The sequence below is a fragment of the Squalius cephalus genome (genome assembly GCF_949319135.1).
Source record: "Squalius cephalus genome assembly, chromosome: 8".
Lineage (NCBI taxonomy): Eukaryota > Metazoa > Chordata > Actinopteri > Cypriniformes > Leuciscidae > Squalius > Squalius cephalus.
This window is the reverse complement of record NC_137129.1, coordinates 36,656,696-36,674,183: the sequence shown is the minus strand read 5'-3', so window position 1 is coordinate 36,674,183 and position 17,488 is coordinate 36,656,696. Positions and strand designations below refer to the sequence as shown.

The following is a 17,488-nucleotide window of genomic DNA, read 5'->3' as shown; positions in this document are numbered from 1 at the left end:
TTGGAATAATACGGCCACCGTAGGAGTTAAAACGCCCTCGGAATTGAGAGGAACAGAAACTAATATTCACTGGGTAGTCATATACAATTTCACCGCTAGATGGGGGTAAAAATCACACAGTGTAGCTTTAATAAATAGCAAAAGAGGGGAGTATAAGTGCAAAGTGTCCACAGTGTTAGTGTAAGAGGTGCAAGTGCCAAGTGATGTGATTTATGTAGTTTTGTGTGTGTTCCGTGTGAAAGTGCAAGTGTCAGTCAAGTGAAATGTCTCTTTCCTAAAAATTAGGCACCATTATGGTGATTCTGAAGACAGTGACAGAGACCTGCACCCAAGAAGGCACCAACACCATCGATTCAACATCGGCCATCTTCAGGACCCTCATTAACGGGTAAATATATGGTAAATATAACCAGTATTTGTCCGATTGTTAAACTATTAAATTGCTGGGTTTTTTTAGCACTCTTCAGTTCCAAATGTCACTAAAATATCTCCCTTATAACCCTTCCCTTATGTTTTATGATTATTGTTTAGTAACCAACCAGCTCCAGGGCCATCTTACTAGGGGTGGGAGATATTGACAAAAATGAATATCTCGATATTTTTTTCCAATATCTCGATATCGATATTCGGACGATATTTTTGCCATCCTTCAAAGAAATGTGTGCAAACTGGCAAAGAAGGTCCAGTTGGTCTTTTGACTTCCTGCGTTTGACCTATTATTGTAGGCTATAGGAAAAAAAAACAATAAATGAGCTAACTAAACAGAATCTGAGGTAGCCCCTACTTTTTCCACTTACAAAAAAACAAAAACAAAAACGGAACTAGGCACCTCTTGCAACAGTGATTATTAAATCAAACAACAATATTGTTGATGATAAATTCAAAGTAAAAAAAAATATTTTCAAAACGCTATAAATCCATCTCTTTTTTTTTTTTCCAAAAATTGATGGTTTGTCTTTTAAAAAAAGTATTTTGTCTTTTATTTTTCGTGTTTGCATTTATGAGGAAAAAACAATATTACGTGACAGTTCTCCATTATTGACGCGAGCGCTCTGAAAGCGGCACTAAAAGATTTCAAACTTTCACAGAGACCTCAAAACAGAAAGCACAAAGCCTTTCTTTAAAACGAATTTCGTTTTGTATTAATTGTATCTTAATTTGAATATTTCCTGGATTTAATACATAAAAAGTAAATATAGGCTAGCACAACATAAGGTGCTTGAACTGGAGATTATATAGGCCTATTATCATGAACCGAACCGTAGCGTAGGCTACTCGCCTCACAGGCCTAAAAAATGTGAAATATATTTACTAAAAGCTGGTTCTAAACAAAACCATCCCAAAACATTTTTTTCATAATTGACTACAGGGGGACTTTTTATTATTTGCATATGTTTTGTTTTTGAAGTATCATTGAGTATTGACATGCACCATTTCTCCGGTGCGTTCACTGCGAAGATCGCGAGTCAATAGCCTATCGTCAACTTCATCTTTGCAGGCGATATAGAAATTAATAAACAATTAAAATGTCTGATTGCAATATTTCACATATTCATAATCATTACTTTTGCTGGTTCTTTGAGGCAGCTTTTTAGGTTTATGGTGTTTTGGAAAAGAGCTCTTCACGTACAAACACCATTTCACCGAGGCACAGCGGCCCTTCAGCACATAAGAACAAAAAGAGAAAAAGCACTGACTTACTAATTACGAAACTTTGATGTGGTTGAACAGGTGAAACAGTCACATATTCCTCTGCAACTCAAACCTTCTCAGTGCGAGTTATGAAGGAAGAGAACAGCATTACAGTTTTCAGCGCGTCCTCCTCTGATTGCTGTGTTGTGACTGAAAAAGTGCGTGCAGGACCACATGCGCAAAACGTAGGTTTGTAAAATGTCCTTTTGTAAAATGACATGATAAAATAAAAAGAATTCATATATCATTTTAAAAACGGTTTTGCGCATGTGCTTCTGCGCGCATTATTTCGAATTTACGTATGATGAATGTGCGTTTTTGACGACACGGGACCATGGGCTGGTTGCTTCCGGGAATAGTAGTGCCCTACAAAAATTTGTTTAGAAGGTTATAGTGTGCGTTATTTGTTTTCTCTTTAACTTCTTTCAGCTCTTTTCATGTTTAGGGGGTCGAATTGTACAAATTATGAAATATTCGATATCCCAATTTTGCATATCGTCTAGACAACAATTTGGATATTATCGTCTAAATGATATATCGCCCACCTCTACATCCTACTTCACCCAACCTCCACTACCACCCCCTCCAGGGCCATCCTCCTGTTCTCCACCACTCACCCCTTCAGTGCCATCCTCATTTTGTCCACCTCCACCACGCTCCCCTTCAAGGCCCCCGTCATTGTCTATACCTCCTCGGCAGTTATTCCAATCTCCTTACAACGGTTCATCTCAGAACAACTACACAGATCTGTCTCTACGCCATCCACCTCCCGGGATGTCCTCTGATGGTTTGGCAACTAGCTACAGAGAAAGAGCCACTGAAGTATTTATGCCCAGCCTGAATATGGGGCGTTCTGGGAAGGACCCAATCATCTGTACAGGCAAGTTAATTATTGCACAAACAAAGCATTAACAACTTAACATATGCTTGCACAATGTTGAGTCACATGAACCATATCAACAAAACCAATACAGATCATTTTAACATTGAGAAACTCACTCAGAAACATTAAAACCAATGTTTGTAAAAACAATGCTTCTAAAAATGATTTCAATTCAATTATGTAGTATTTTCTGTGTTGTCTGCTTTTGCTACATTTAGAATTAATATCATGACAAATTTTGTGTTTTTGTAGCTGCTGACCTCCACATGCTGACATTAATGGAGACCATGAAGCAACAGATGAACCAGCTTTCAATGACTATGAGCGTGATCATGGCCAGAATGGCAGCCCCTGAGCCAGTTGTGGAGATGCCGGAGGAGATCTCCTTGCCCCTAGCCTCCCTCGAGGAGGTTGATCACTTTGAAGGGTGGTTGAAAAACCCAGGCAACACAGCCAAAAAACAGCACTTGGTATTATTCTTATATAACATCTAAGTCCACTAACACTTGGTATTCACATGGTATTCATGCTGTTTTTTGTTGTTAAGGGGCATCTCAATAAGATTTGGGAGGGTGCCCGGTGATGTTGGGCATTTTTATATATATTTGCCTTCAAAATACATTTTCCCATTGGAATGAATGGGATTTTATGGATTTAGATGCTAAAGGTTTACAGCTAACACATTTTAGCCTGTCCCATTAAAGGGTTAGTTCACCCAAAAATGAAAATTCTGTCAGTAATCACTCACCCTCATGTTGTTCCAACCCCTTAAGGCTTTTGTTCATCTTCGAAACACAAATTTAGATATAGATATTTACTATTGATTTTCGTCTGTGTGGGCCTGAATGAGTTCATGTAGTGTAACAGCGCAGCGCTTCTGTGTTGTACGTCACCACGTAGGCTCACTATTGGCCGACGCTGGTCATGTGTGTGATGCGTGTGACGTACAACCCAGAAGCGCTGCGCTGTTACATTACGTGAATTCATTCAGGCCCACAAAGACGAAAATGAATAGTTGAATAAACGTTATTTTTGTTGTTTTTGCGCACAAAAAGTATTCTCGTCGCTTGATAAACTTGTAGTTGAGCCACTGTAGTCACTTGGACTGTTTTAACAATGTCTTTACTAACTTTTCTGGGCCGGCAAGTTTCGATCCCTTAGAAACCTATGGAGGAGTAAGCCAGCTCTCAGATTTAATCAAAACTATTTTAATTTGTGTTCCGAAGATTACTGACAGAATTTTCATTTTTGGGTGAACTAACCCTTTAAGGGAAAACTGATTCAACCATATAAACCTGAAAGCTTATTCCCTCAAGATGTAATTCATGACATGAGATATGTCCCACACTCATTGCTATGTTGCCCATACCTCAATCATTTCTCAATCTCTTACTTCTCACTAATTTAATCTCTTGTTTCCACAGGTGGGGATGCTGGCCTCTAGCCTGACTACGTCAGACTTCGTACTTCCGCTCAATTTCATTTCGCTTCTGTACTCAGTCTGAGACAGCTTCAGAGCTTTCTGTTTGCCACCGGTCTGGAAACAGCCGGGCCAATCAACGAACAGAGGGCGGGCTGAGAGCCGTGACGTACACGCTGATTGTACCGTGGATGCGTAGATTTACTTAACTTAACCTGCAAAAGTCGTTCACAGCCATGTTCACTCCGGTATTTCGCTCGATGGTTTTGTTTTCGCATCATACATGTGTTTACAGTGAAAGTTAAATGCGGCCGAGCATGCGCATAACACACGCCATAACCAAACGTTATGTGATTGGCTTACGGGTAACCAATGATTTTAAACTTCAGACAAGCGCCCCCTAGCAAGAGAGAAAACACTTCTCTGTTATGCCATTCCAGACTCTGTCTACGAAGCAAAGTGAAGTAGCAGAGTCTGGTATTACCAGGCTAGCTGGCCTCCATTGGGAGAAGAGATACCAAACACATAATATTTAACATTTTGGCACACATTTTTGCAGACAGTGTAGCCAAATCAATAAATTGGAAAGGGATGAACAATAAAAAAAAATTCAGTGAGATGGCAACCAAGGCCATTATGGCTCGTAAGTATTATATATATATATAGATGCCTTTCACTCAGTCTTTACTTAATCACCACTCTCTCATTCATTCACTCACTACTCTATGAAGGTAGTTTTATTGGTTGGCGCCTAGCCAATGAAATGAGACTTCTATTGATGTCACGAAACCCGCATCCTCGGGACGCTCTGAAATACTAACATGGCTTAATGCATTAGACTGATATTAAAATAAATAAATGATATTATCAAGCTCAGTAAACACCATAATTTGCTTTCTTCATATTCTGTGATCATCTACTTTTCTGTAGTATGCATTATTAGTATGGCGTTTGAGTTTGATATTTATTTTAATATCAGTCTAATGCATTAAGCCATTAGCGTTTCAGAGCGTCCCCGAGGATGAGGGTTTTGTGACATCATCGCGTACAATAGAAGTCCCATTTCATTGGCTAGGCGCCAACAAATAAAACGGCTCTTTTTAACAATGTAAATGTTTTGTATATGTTCACGTACAAGTAAGAAAATACACTGTACAAGTTCTCAAATTCACATCTACGTGCTCTCGAGTTTTGCTGCTCTTTTACCTTCATACTACTCATTCCACACCACTTTAGTCACATTTATTATTTATTTGTGCAAGCATTTTACTATAATGTCATGTAATAAAGAATCTTTGAATATTGAATCTAATATTTACTTTGTTTCTTTGCTTTGTGTGCTTTTTGTATGTCTTACAGGAGCAGTGAGGAAGAATCGCATGTCTGACAAAGCCACCAACACGGAGATAAACCAATACGCCATCAGATGGTTTAATCTGGCATGCGACCGCGGGGGTGGCCGCAGTGCCTGGTCACACCCAACTACTGATCAGTAAATTTTTTTATTTTTTTTTTGTATTGGTTTGTATTGTTTTTTTTTCTGTGCATCTGTATTCACGTCTACAGATGGTTGTTCATGCTGTAGTCGTGTTCTCTTTTGCCTTTTTAAAATAAACTATTTTTAAAATTACAAATTGTGTGGGTGTTTGGGCCTTAATTGTCTGGTAGCCTAAATATGAATCACAGACCAGGGCCAGATGAGCCCCAGATGTAAAATATGAGTTGCGGATCTGGGCCAGATCTACACCACACGTCATGGTAATAACTGTACTGGGCCAGTTCTGTGTCTGATCCGTAATTCCAACCTGTTCCGGTATTGGGCCGTTGGAAAGAATGAGCCCGGCCCAGGTCCGTTTAGCGGATCTGCGCCAAATGCTAACGAAGACCTGGCCCAAATACATTTTGCTGTCTGGGAACTGCAGTAGCCGTGGCAACGGGGACTGACAGAGCGTGAAGCTTTGACGGTGGTCCGGCCGCAGCGGGACTTGGGCAATGCATGAGTGAATGACACAGGGGAAACCGTGCTTGTGTGTAGGGGTGAACACTGGGAGGCGGGCACATTTTCTACACTCCATCGGCGCCGTAAAAACAGTGTTTTTGGTGCAGGCGAGCGGGTTGTACAACGTGCTCGTGGCTGCGAAATACACATCTGCAGTCACCTTTTTAAGGGGACTAACAGAGCGAAATGCTTAAAGGCTTGTATTTAGACGCTCAGCAAATACTCGAGCACCATCATGTGAGCGGGAGGGTGCGAGAGGCGGGTTCGCTTTCTGTATGTAAGAAAAGCTGGCAGTGAGCTCGGAGAAGCGAACAGCATAATTTTTTTATCTGCCGCGAGAGAACACGGGTCTCTGGCGCGAAAGCCTAAGATTCTGCCAGTGAGCCACAGGGGAGAACACATTAGCTTTCAGTTAGCGCGAGCATATAAGAGAGCGTCATCATGTTACGTGTCAGCGTTTGTTTGCAGGCGTGCGTGTATTATAACAGGCTCGTTTACTGCAATATAATATTTCCAGCCGCCTGAACTTAAGAGGGGACTGAGAAATGTGTGAGAATTGGAGGTTGGTCCGGCCTCAGCGGGACTAAAACACTCTCTTTCCTCTTTTCGCCGGTGAGTGAGGCACGCGCGCGCTGAACATTGCTCGTGACCGTCCGCTCTGTCATCCCTTGTGAACGGCACAATCTGCGCGGCTCAACAAGGGAGAGAGCGGGGCGAGTAGCCAGAGAGCGTCATCATGTCTTGTGACGGCGTTTGTTTGCAGGCGTGCGTGTATTACAACAGGCTCGTATACTGCAATATTAACAATTCCAGTTGCCTGAACTTAAGAGGAGACTGAGACGTGTGAGAAATGGAGGTTGGTCCGGCCACGGCGGGACGAAAACACTCTCTGTTCTCCCTTTGCCGGTGAGTGACGCGCGCGGACGGAGTAGCTTTCTTGTAACGTAAAGAGAGCTCCGAGACCGTCCGCTTCTGCCATCCCTTGTGAGCGGCGCATTTGCGCGGCTCTGACAGAGGGAGAGAGAGCGGGAAGTCGTGCGAGGTATTTGAAACAACGCCTCGTAGAAATTGCTCTTTTAGAAGAGGAGAGAGAGTGTGTGTCGCAGGGGCGAACACACACAGCAGAAAAGGATATGTCGCCGGATGGCGTAGCAGCCACGGATGGCTGAAGGCGGCGAAGGCGGCCGGCTTCCTCAGACGCTTCCTAGGCTTGCTGGTCGCTAGATTCGACGGCGGCGGCTCTCTCAAGATCCAGCGATGCGAAGAGCTTCGCTGAAGACAAGAAAATCAGTTTATCAGCCTGTGAACCCTTGCTTATATACACGCTAGCCACACCCATCCTGACGGTTAGAGGGGCGTGGAGGGCGCGACGTCACACAGGGCTCACTGATAGGCTGCAGCAGTTGCCGCTGGACAGCCAATGAGCACGCTTATGTAGCCTGCCATGGTCTGCCGGCTGCCGCACTGCGTTGACAATGAATACAAAATTAAGGATAATTTTTTGGCTTCAGATCTCGAGAAAAGAGAACTTTCCCGTAGCGTAAGCTAACTTACGCAATACGAGAGAACCTCTCGTAAGAGAACTGTCGTTCGCTCCCACACTCAGCGCAGCGCGGGCATTTAAATGTAAAAATGTCATCATGAAGCGCTCAGTCATACCCTTCAGGATTTTCCAAAAGACAGAGAAAGAAAGAAGAAGAGGAAAAACGTCAAAGACACAGCGGCAAGTAAACCATTATTATCTCCAGTCCAAATACAACTGTCTGACGTGTTTTCACATCTCTGCGAACATAAACCTTGACATCAGTGACCAGATGTGAGCGTTAGAGGGTGGAAAAGTTCAACTAGTCATACACAACTTCTGTTTGCAGAATTTAAGCATAAAATAGACACTAGACAACTTCTCGCCCCTTCACTGTTGTGCAGCGTTCGAAAACTTCCTTTGAGCTAAATCCTCTTTTTTTACGATCGCATGAGATTTTTTGCCATGTATAAAGGCAAAAGCTAGAGAAGTGTTGTCACCAGGGTGCGAACTACGGGGGAGCTAGGGGTATCGGCTCCCCTTAATAAGACATGGGCTCCCCTGAAAACGTGATTTGTGAAATTTTGGGGGGTCTCAAAAAATATTGACAATGTGTTATTTTGACGTGCAATTTCAGTTTATGTGATCATCGTGGATTATTATGTGTAAAATAGCAAAAATATCATTCATTCATGCTGGATGGCGATTTAAACCTACCGGTAATTCACTTAAGTAAAGATAACTATGCATGATTGGCTATTCTTGTCATGAGCATCAAGGTGTGGTGGCGCTGCGGTGCAAATTCCACTCATGTTAACTTACAGATTCGTCGAAAAAAAATATAAACGAGGCCATTGATCTGCGCGCGAAGTCCATTCTGTGTTAAAGGAGAACTCCGGTCAATTTTAACATTGAGCTCATTTTTTTGTACATTTGGAGTGCTGTCAATACAGAGAACAACGACCAAAGTAGTCGATTGCCGAGTTCACGCACATAGGTTTAGTACCTATGATCACACGCGTGAACTCGGCAATCGACTACTTTGGACTTCACCCGAAAACAGGATGTAAACACAGGTATTTGCGCTGGCTTAAATAACATCATTTTTATACATTTCTTTCACATCTACTGCAGTCAGATTCACTCGTGTTCACTCTGAAGGAATCACTCACATTTTCTGTGCACTTGTAATGACACATCAAGGATGTTAAGAGGCTAAAAGCAGGTTTAGTACTTGCCCCATTGAAGTCAACAGGGTGCAAATTTTAAAAACAGAATAACTCGGTGTAGGCAACACCGATTTTTGTCGTTGTTCTCTGTATTGACAGCACTCCAAATGTACAAAAAAATGAGCTCAATGTTAAAACTGACCGGAGTTCTCCTTTAAGGTAAGGCATATGTTATTCCCAAAATGTGTTGTGGCTGGGTTGATATAGGTCTGCGTGACTCTCGATGTCTTAGGCCTAATTGAACAGAGGAATTATGGTATTCTTCTGTAGCCCGATGTAACCGTTGTTCATGTGAACTCAAAGACATCCTATTTATAGACTATTTGTTGGTGGATGTTTGCTGTTTGACCTATCAATTCGGGTCGATAAAGTATAATAGAGTAAATCCTGTATAGTGATTTATCCTATATAGCCTAGTGCTTGCATAAAGCAAGTAGTGCATACACTTGTGACTTGTAGCTGTTATATATCTGTCGTTCATGAACGATCCATTTATAATTGCGTCTGTCAAGTGACAGATGAACGAAAGACTCAGGTAAAGTAATTATTTATGTTCCTTGTAAATAACTTTTGACTGCATTATAATGATTCCTTAATTCAGAATATAATCAAGATTGCGTAGGTGGATGTGTACGGGGAATTTGCCTGTTAAAAGTAAACATTTGCCCCTTAGATGAACGAAATATGGCTCGAAAAAAGATTCTTTCATTTTGATGAACGAGATCGAACAAGAGTCAGTAAAATGATTCGAACTCCCCCCCCGTTGAAAAAAAACATCGGCAAAAGTGGGCTCCCCCAAAAGACACAGTATAGTTCGAACACTGGTTGTCACTTACTCTTGACGGCTGTCTGCCCGCGGCTGCGGTCACGGTAAAAACTTTGTCAATTCCAAACAAAATGAGCTGGTCCTATGATGACTCCCATGCAGGTTACATTTTAGGTGTAACGTTACGCAGGCTATCAATTTCCGTTGGTGGTGTTTCTATTCCATCTGGAGAAAAATGCCCTTTTTCCTTCACGTTTGTCCTTCTTCTATTCTTCTCCATCAATACATCTCAACCGCAACAGGTAGTTTTGCGTATGACGTTACTGTCTGTGGCATTATGGGAAGTTCTTTTCCTGTAAAGTAAATATCGAATCCTCCACAATTCACTTTCATGATATGCTATGAGAATAACAATAAACGTATGGCTATTCACCAAATGTTTTTTTTTTTTGTTTTTTTTTTTGCTTTATTAGGTGCTTTGCTTAAATTTCTGTCTGTGCCAATTGACAATTCATGACTCTTAAAATGCACCAGAATACAAGAAATCCCATCTGAATTTTAAAAAATTTCCTGAGGGAGGACTTGGGACATCACTTCACTCTTTTGCCTAGGGCCCCCAAATATCTTGAAACGGCCCTGCCTGTTTGGGTGGAGTTTTTACACCCAGCACAAACACAGTAGACTAAAATGTGATTAATAATATTTCTATAGGCTAATGAAATAATATCGACATTGAGGTGTGTGCACGGGAATGTGGTGATTACCCTCTAGTGCCTGCTAATATCCAATTCAGGGGGAAAACGCATAGATTGAAGGTGGCGGTTAATTCCCATATCAGGCATCCGCTGATTTTGGGGACTGATTAGCCTGCTTATACACAATTATTGGGGATTCTATGTGCGGATGCCTCTTGGGAGACAGGGCTAGGGAGAAGAGAAGGCATTGCTCAGGCAGGAGACACTGTTCCTGGACCCTCACAGACTGTCTCAGGGGAAACAAGAATGAGGTCGGAGCTAATGCCACCTGAAATAGATGACTTTCCTCTGGAGCAGTCTTGTGACCAAACGCTCAAACATGCATTTGAAAGGTCCGCACGATCGACGGACAGTTGCTTTAGAGTGATCAACCGCTCTCCTATCCTTACTTTTCTATAATAAGGGACAGGTTGTATCAGGTGGCCCAAGACGCCCAAACCAAAGAAGATACAACTCAGTAATTAGTTCCAAAAAGCTGTCTGAAAACACTTTTCCAGGCGGCTCATTGTAATCCAATGGCAGGACATTTAGGGGAAGAAAAAACACAAGCACATCTCATGGTCCGATTTTTTGGCCGGGCCAAACCCGGATGAACCCACCGGCCATTTCAAAAGCGTCATTGCCTCTTGTGGATGTCCAAGAATTGGCATGGACCTCATAAGAGAGGCTTGACGTCCTTTCCTTGACGTCATTAGAGAGGCTTGGTAGGAGGGGCCTTTAAACAGCCGTAATTAAATTCAGTATGTCCTGGACCTCTGAGCAAAACTCGACATGTTGGGAATTTTCTCCAGCCATAGGACAAACAAACAATGTCGGCAGTACAACAGGGGTCACGAGAGCGTCAATTTACACCAGGAGAGAAAGGGCTTGTATTGCTTCCAACATTCAGCTCTAAATTACTAGCCAAGTGGCAAGGACCTTTTGTGGTCACACAGCGAGTTGGGGATCTCGATTATGAGGTGCAGCAATGTCATGTCAGATTTATCACCTCAACCTCCTAAAATGCTGGAATATGGGGACTTCGGTCAAGCTAGCATCAGTGGTTTTGGGGGAGGATGATCTCGGACCAGAAGCGGCTGTCCCATTCAATCCGCTCGCTCTGGTCCCGGGGGGAGATCACCTCTCGCCGGCGCAGCTCGCCGATATAACCAAACTGTAGACAGACTTTGCAGATGTGTTCTCACCCCTGCCCAGTAGGGCTGCAACGATTCGTCGACGTTGTCGACAAAAAACGATAATAGATATAGTCGACAATGAATTTCATTGTCGAAGTTGTCGCCAGACATGATTTTTCCAACCGAGTGAGGCATCTCTCTTCATTACAATCTCTGCCGAGAGTCGCACATGCGCATTAGCTTCTCTGCTGAGCGATAACATACAGAAATGGCGGCGTCCAACGCAGCAGCTGCGCGTACCAAAACATCTAAAGTTTGGGAGCATTTTAGCCTGGATACGGCGAATAAAAAGATTACCTGCATGGTTTGCAAAGCAGTCCTTGGGTATCACGGCAGCACCTCGGTGATGCACGAACATTTAAAGAGAAAGCACGTCGGACAGTTGAATGAAACGGAGTTTGACTCGCCTCGGTAAGATTTAAATAACATGGAAGCCAATACATTTTGTTTTGGATGTACATTGTACATTTTATAAGCGTATTTTAGCTTTAAAAAAAAAAAAAAGGATTTAACGTTACAACTTAAATTCAGACGACTCTGAAAGCTTATTTTAAAACCGTTAGATTTCATAATGTTGAGACGAGTTGTAAAGTTCTTTTGCAACAGATTGACCACTGAATGTATCTCACAAAATGCACTTAATATTTTTGTTTACTGTTTTATTGCTGCTAATGTGCCTGCCCCTGGTTTACAGGAAGAAAATGTTTACCTGATTTTAATTTATTTTTTCTTATAAAACAAATGTGCCTGTCCTTTATAAAAAATGATAGAGATTCTTTATTTATGCATTTATGTCTATACTGACCGAGCACTGTGCCTAATTGGTTTTAGACAGGGCATTTTTATTTACTTTTAGTATGAATCGGCCTATCAGCAGCAAAGTTCAATAAAATATGCATTTTTCATTGAACCCCCTTCTTTCTTGTGTTTACTATCATTTTCCACAGAATTAAAGCAATCTCATGCTAAATTTTAGAAAAAATTAATAATTATTCGATTAGTCGACTAATCGTTTCAATAGTCGGTGACTAGTCGACTATTAAAATAGTCGTTAGTTGCAGCCCTACTGCCCAGACGCACAAACCTCGTACAGCACCATATCGAAACGCTGTCCTGAGATCTCTAAGGGTGGCTGGACTCACAGCAAACCCGAAGAGTGTACAATTGGGCGTATAGAGGTACGGGATCTGGGTTTTCACTTGGGACATGGGCAGGTGCATCCCCAAAATTAATAAGACCGCCACGATTGCAGCCTGCCCAAATCCCAAGACAAAAAATGAGGTGAGACATTTCCTGGGGCTGGCGGGATATTATAGGAGGTTTGTGCCTAATTAGAGCTCACCAGCCCTCTGACTGATCTCACTAAAAAGGAAGCCCCAGATCCGTTCCAGTGGTCGGAGCTTTGCCAACAGGCTTTTACCAAAGTGAAGGCTGCTCTATGTGGCGGGGCGCTCTTACAATCTCCCATTTTTTAACTCTGTCAAGTGCAAATTATTAACACCTGATTGTAATTCCAGTAACTGACGGAGAGACGCGATAAAATAACCTGCAGACCTGGGAATAGGAGAGAACTGGAGGACATATTTTATATTGATAAAAGAGACTGCTGTGTTTACTGCGCAGGAGCGCTGTTTTAGTTTATTTTGGTTTTTGTTTGAGTGAAAGAGAAACTAATAAAGACACTCAGAACTTTTTATTTCTGAACATTGTTACAATGAGTTTACGTCCAGTTCATGTTTCTTGTCAAGCCAAGCCTTTGTTTATTGGTTCATGTTTGGACTAAAGCTGCACATGCATGGGTTCTTAACAATTTGCCTTCAGTGGACATTTATTACAGTTTATTTTAGGGCTGGGCGATAAATCGATTTTATCGATTAACTCAAATGTGTAGTTTACGTCGATTTGTTTGAATGAAAATCGGTTTTCTCTTTAACATTCGCAGACGCTCCACTCTGGGCTCCCGTAGTTCCGAACGGGCTCAGCCCTTCCCCCGCGCGCTTGCCATAGAGATACACAAACAACATGGCAAATGAACAAGACCGCGGCAGCACAAGCACACCCGCCAAAAAACAACCTACAGTCTTACAAACATTTACAAACTGAATCTGCAGGGCTGCCAACTCTCACAAATTCACTGTGAGACTCACGCAATTGTCGCTTTTTACACGCTCTCATGCCACACATTTTTTCATGCAGAGAAAAATCGCGAAGCAAAGTGGACACTGACACCGACAGACAAGACAGAGAAGGTTACTATTGCAATGAAACAAATTCTCAGCTCTCAGATTCTGTCAATTTCACGAGTTCACACTTACATCATATTAAACTGAGTAAAGATTATGCGTATATGGCGTGCTGTCTGGGGGAGGGCTCCGGGCTCAGAAACCCAAAGTATAGTTAAAACTTGTTTTGAACAATTTCTTTGTCATCTGCAGATTGATTTTAAGTAGGGGAAGAAAAAAATCTATTTAAATTGTAAATCTGATTTTTTGCTGATTTTTTTTTAGGCCATATCGCCCAGCCCTAGTTTATTTCCACAATTCTGACTTTATAACTTGCAATTGAGACTTTTAGTAGAGGTCCTGGGTAGGGATCGACCGATATGGATTTTTTAGTGCCGATGCCGATACCGATTTTTTTTTCATCAGCCTTAGCCGATGACCGATACGGGTTGCCGATTTTCTTGGGCCGATATTTGGAGCCGATACTGCTTTTGCTCACTCAGTTTACATCATAAAAATGACACATATATAATAGATAATGATAACAACTGTTACAAGTCTCAATTAATAAAGGAACATTTATTGAACTTAAAAAAAACAAAACAATATTTGACAAATATTAAAAACATGTGAGGTAGAACAGAAAAAAAGTTCAGTGCTGAAAATACTGAAAATAAATATTTAAGCATAATTCAAATTCTGAAAAGAAATTCTGAAAAGAAATATTTAAGCATAATAAATAAAATAATTTGACTGGAACATGTTATTCTGTGTAGTTGTCTGATATATGTAATCGTGATCTCCATTTTAAACAAAACAAAAACGATTTTAAACCAAATAGATTCTAAGTTTATTATGAATTAGGGATCGCGTCTAAAACGTGTGGAAAGCACGGCCGCGCCGCTTCTACAAGCGTTTGCGTCTGTTGTTGCTATGCAAACATGAACTGCTCTCTCCATGATGACGAGGAAGTAAGGATTAATTTATTTCTAGCCCTTTACGACTACATATATTTATGGAGATGAGAAATAAAAACCCGCCCTGTCCAGGTATGATCCGCTGTTCGGCCGAGCTTTCGATGTTGTCATGGAAAGGTCAGTTGTTTTTTGTCACATGACTTGCGCTTGCGCTTGAAAAGTTTAGATGTTTTCATCTCACCACGGCACAGGAGCGCCTGGACAAACGAGCGCGCTGCATCGCATGCGTGTCACAACCGCGTCGCTTCTTTTATGAGCACACGTCCAAACCTCAGCCTGGTGGTCGCTGAATAAAACTCCCACAAATATCACGGAATCACCGAACAACGTCGGCATTATTTAATCCTATGACCAGTGTTTGTAACAGCTGCCATATGCATATGGATAGCCTCAAACTTAGCTATTTGCAGCTCCCTAAATACAATGACAAGCAGTTTTATAGATGAGGCATTCGCGTTTTTCATTTGGACCCACAAACTTGCTTAGCTCTAGTTGCACGCACATATAGAGCAACGTGTTTCCACTTTCAAAGTGTATTTCAGCTAAGTCAAACAGTTAAAAAGATTCTTTGAAATTTTAAAACTAACTGTTGTCTAGAACAGTGGTTCCCAAAGTGGGGGAGATGATTTCTATACAAAAAGTGGAAAAAATATATAGGCCCTATATATTTTTGTTGCAATTAATTTAACCCTTTCGCACGTATCACACCGGGTAGATTTTCTGTTTGGCGAGTAAATCTCAAAAGGCTATCCGCCACACTGGCGGGTGAATGTTCATACCAAAATATGATATTTGCAGCGCGCACGCGCTCTTCTGCCTCTAAGAACGAGCAGAGAGAGAGAGAGAGAGAGAGAGAGCGCCCCGGCCGCGCGCGCACTCACTATTCAGAGCGGCCAGGCGTCAAGCTTCCCCGTACTTTTTGACAAGCGTCCTTGACAGGACGGCCAGAGCTTCTTTACAGCTCAAGTCGGCGGCGGTGTGTTCGTACAGTTAACGCTCTATCTGTTGACGGCGCTGAGGAAAAAGCTCCCGCCACTGGAAGAAGCGGTCGCCGCCCATTTATGTCCTGCTGGCAGTTGGAGAGCAAAGGCTGCGCACCCATCTAAAAGCCGTGCAGAACGTCTTCAGCACTCGCGGATCGTGCATACTCCGCCGTTGGCCAGGCTGCTTCTGCTTTACACACCATGGCCGTTCTTTTCTCGAGAAAAGGAGTTTTCCCATAGCGTTTGCAACGCAATACTCGTTCCCTTATCTCTCAGGGAACAGATTACGTTCTGCCTTCCCTTCCACATGAGTCAGGTAACAAAACTGACAAAAAAAAATGTAGTAGCCTATTTCACCCCACACTGTAAGCCCGAACAGTACTACTAGCTTATAAGGACTGAGGTCACTACAGTTAAAAGCTCTTTGTGAGTTAATCCACCTTTAAACTATTACTGTCTATGAACAAAAATGTATTTTTATGGTTGTGTACCTCAGCATTTCTGAGTGAACCCCGCTGGTTCACTCACTATTTTTAAGTCTACTGTCGATCACGTGATATGACGTCACGACATGCGGACCTAGCTGACGTTATCTGAAAAATCTATTCAAGATGGCTACCCTCTCGAGCGAAGTGGAGCTGCTGGTTTATCAAGCATGAAATAACTCGTAAGTAAACCAAAACACTTTAAAACTACTTTGCTTGTTGTCATATTGTAACAATATCATGTTACACATGATATTTGACTGTTAGACTAATATTTGACTATTTAAGTTGGCGCGGGCGCGATGACCGTCCTGTGCACTGTTAATATCGTGGCAGGGCAATAATGTTAACGTTAGTCAATAACCATTTGCAGCAAGCGATAGTCCTTCTGTTTTTGAGTGTGTTGCTGCTGTTTGTGTTAAGCGCTCTGTGATATTTGACTGTTAGCCTAGATTAGTTTTTTTTTTAAGCGCGGTTCACGTTGGCGCGCACGTGCGCGATTAACGTCACCGTCAGCCCGCGTGCTAGTGACAAGGTAATATAATGTGTAAGTTTACTGTTAATGTCGTGTCAAGGCAATAATGCTAACGTTAGTCAATAATTCTTTTCAGAAACGATAGTCATTGCGGTTTTTTAGTGTGTTGCTGCTCTTTGTGTTAAGCACCCAGCTCTGGCAAGTTCAATGAGATGTTATTTCTACATGCACCCAAATGAGCTAGTGGCTGTTAGCTTTAACTTTTACTCAAACAAAGTTAAGGTTATAGACATAATTGTAACCGAATGAACTCTGCAAGTTTTTATTAAACATTTAAAAACGTTTTTTTTTTTCATTATCTATAGGTCGAACTTCGAAGTGTAAGGAGTAGAGTGATCATCCGCCAAAATCAAGGTAAGTTAGGCCTACCTCAAATGTTAATTTAGGCTGTAACCTATTTTTCACCGTTTATTTAATTTGGCGCCAAATTCAGATTAGAATATAAATCTAGCCATACAATATCTCTTTTGCTATTATTTGTGAATAACAAGTTAGCCACCCTCTTAAGTGTAACAAAATGGTTTCTGTGTTGTCAGACAATTCATTTAACTCTCCTGTTATGTTGGAATTCTGTGCACTCCCTTTATGATCCGCATTGGATTTAATAAAATTCCTCAAAAATCACGCTATGAAAAACAACAAAGATTCATGTTCAGACTGTAAACTTTTAATGTGAACATTTGTCAAATATTCCACATATATATATATATATATATATATATATATATATAAGATATTTAATGAAACTGTTTTTTAACCCTTTTTTTTTAAAGTAGTTGGAAAAAAACAGTATGCTGACTTGTTTTGCATGTACATTTTTTTTAAACTTTTTTTAAGAACTAATT

General features: G+C 41.5%; 1 protein-coding gene across 1 annotated transcript; it reads left to right on the top strand.

Annotated features, from left to right (window-relative positions):
* Nucleotides 1-293: 293 nt before the first annotated feature.
* LOC307163326 (uncharacterized protein) lies at nucleotides 294-5,618 on the top strand (the record flags this gene model as incomplete). Its single annotated transcript, XM_079879362.1, has 4 exons — nucleotides 294-388; nucleotides 2,196-2,572; nucleotides 2,828-3,045; nucleotides 4,000-5,618. 4 exons carry the CDS (start codon nucleotides 294-296, stop codon nucleotides 4,078-4,080), a joined length of 771 nt encoding a protein of 256 aa, XP_079735488.1. The 3' UTR covers nucleotides 4,081-5,618.
* Between the last annotated feature and the right edge of the window lie 11,870 nt (nucleotides 5,619-17,488).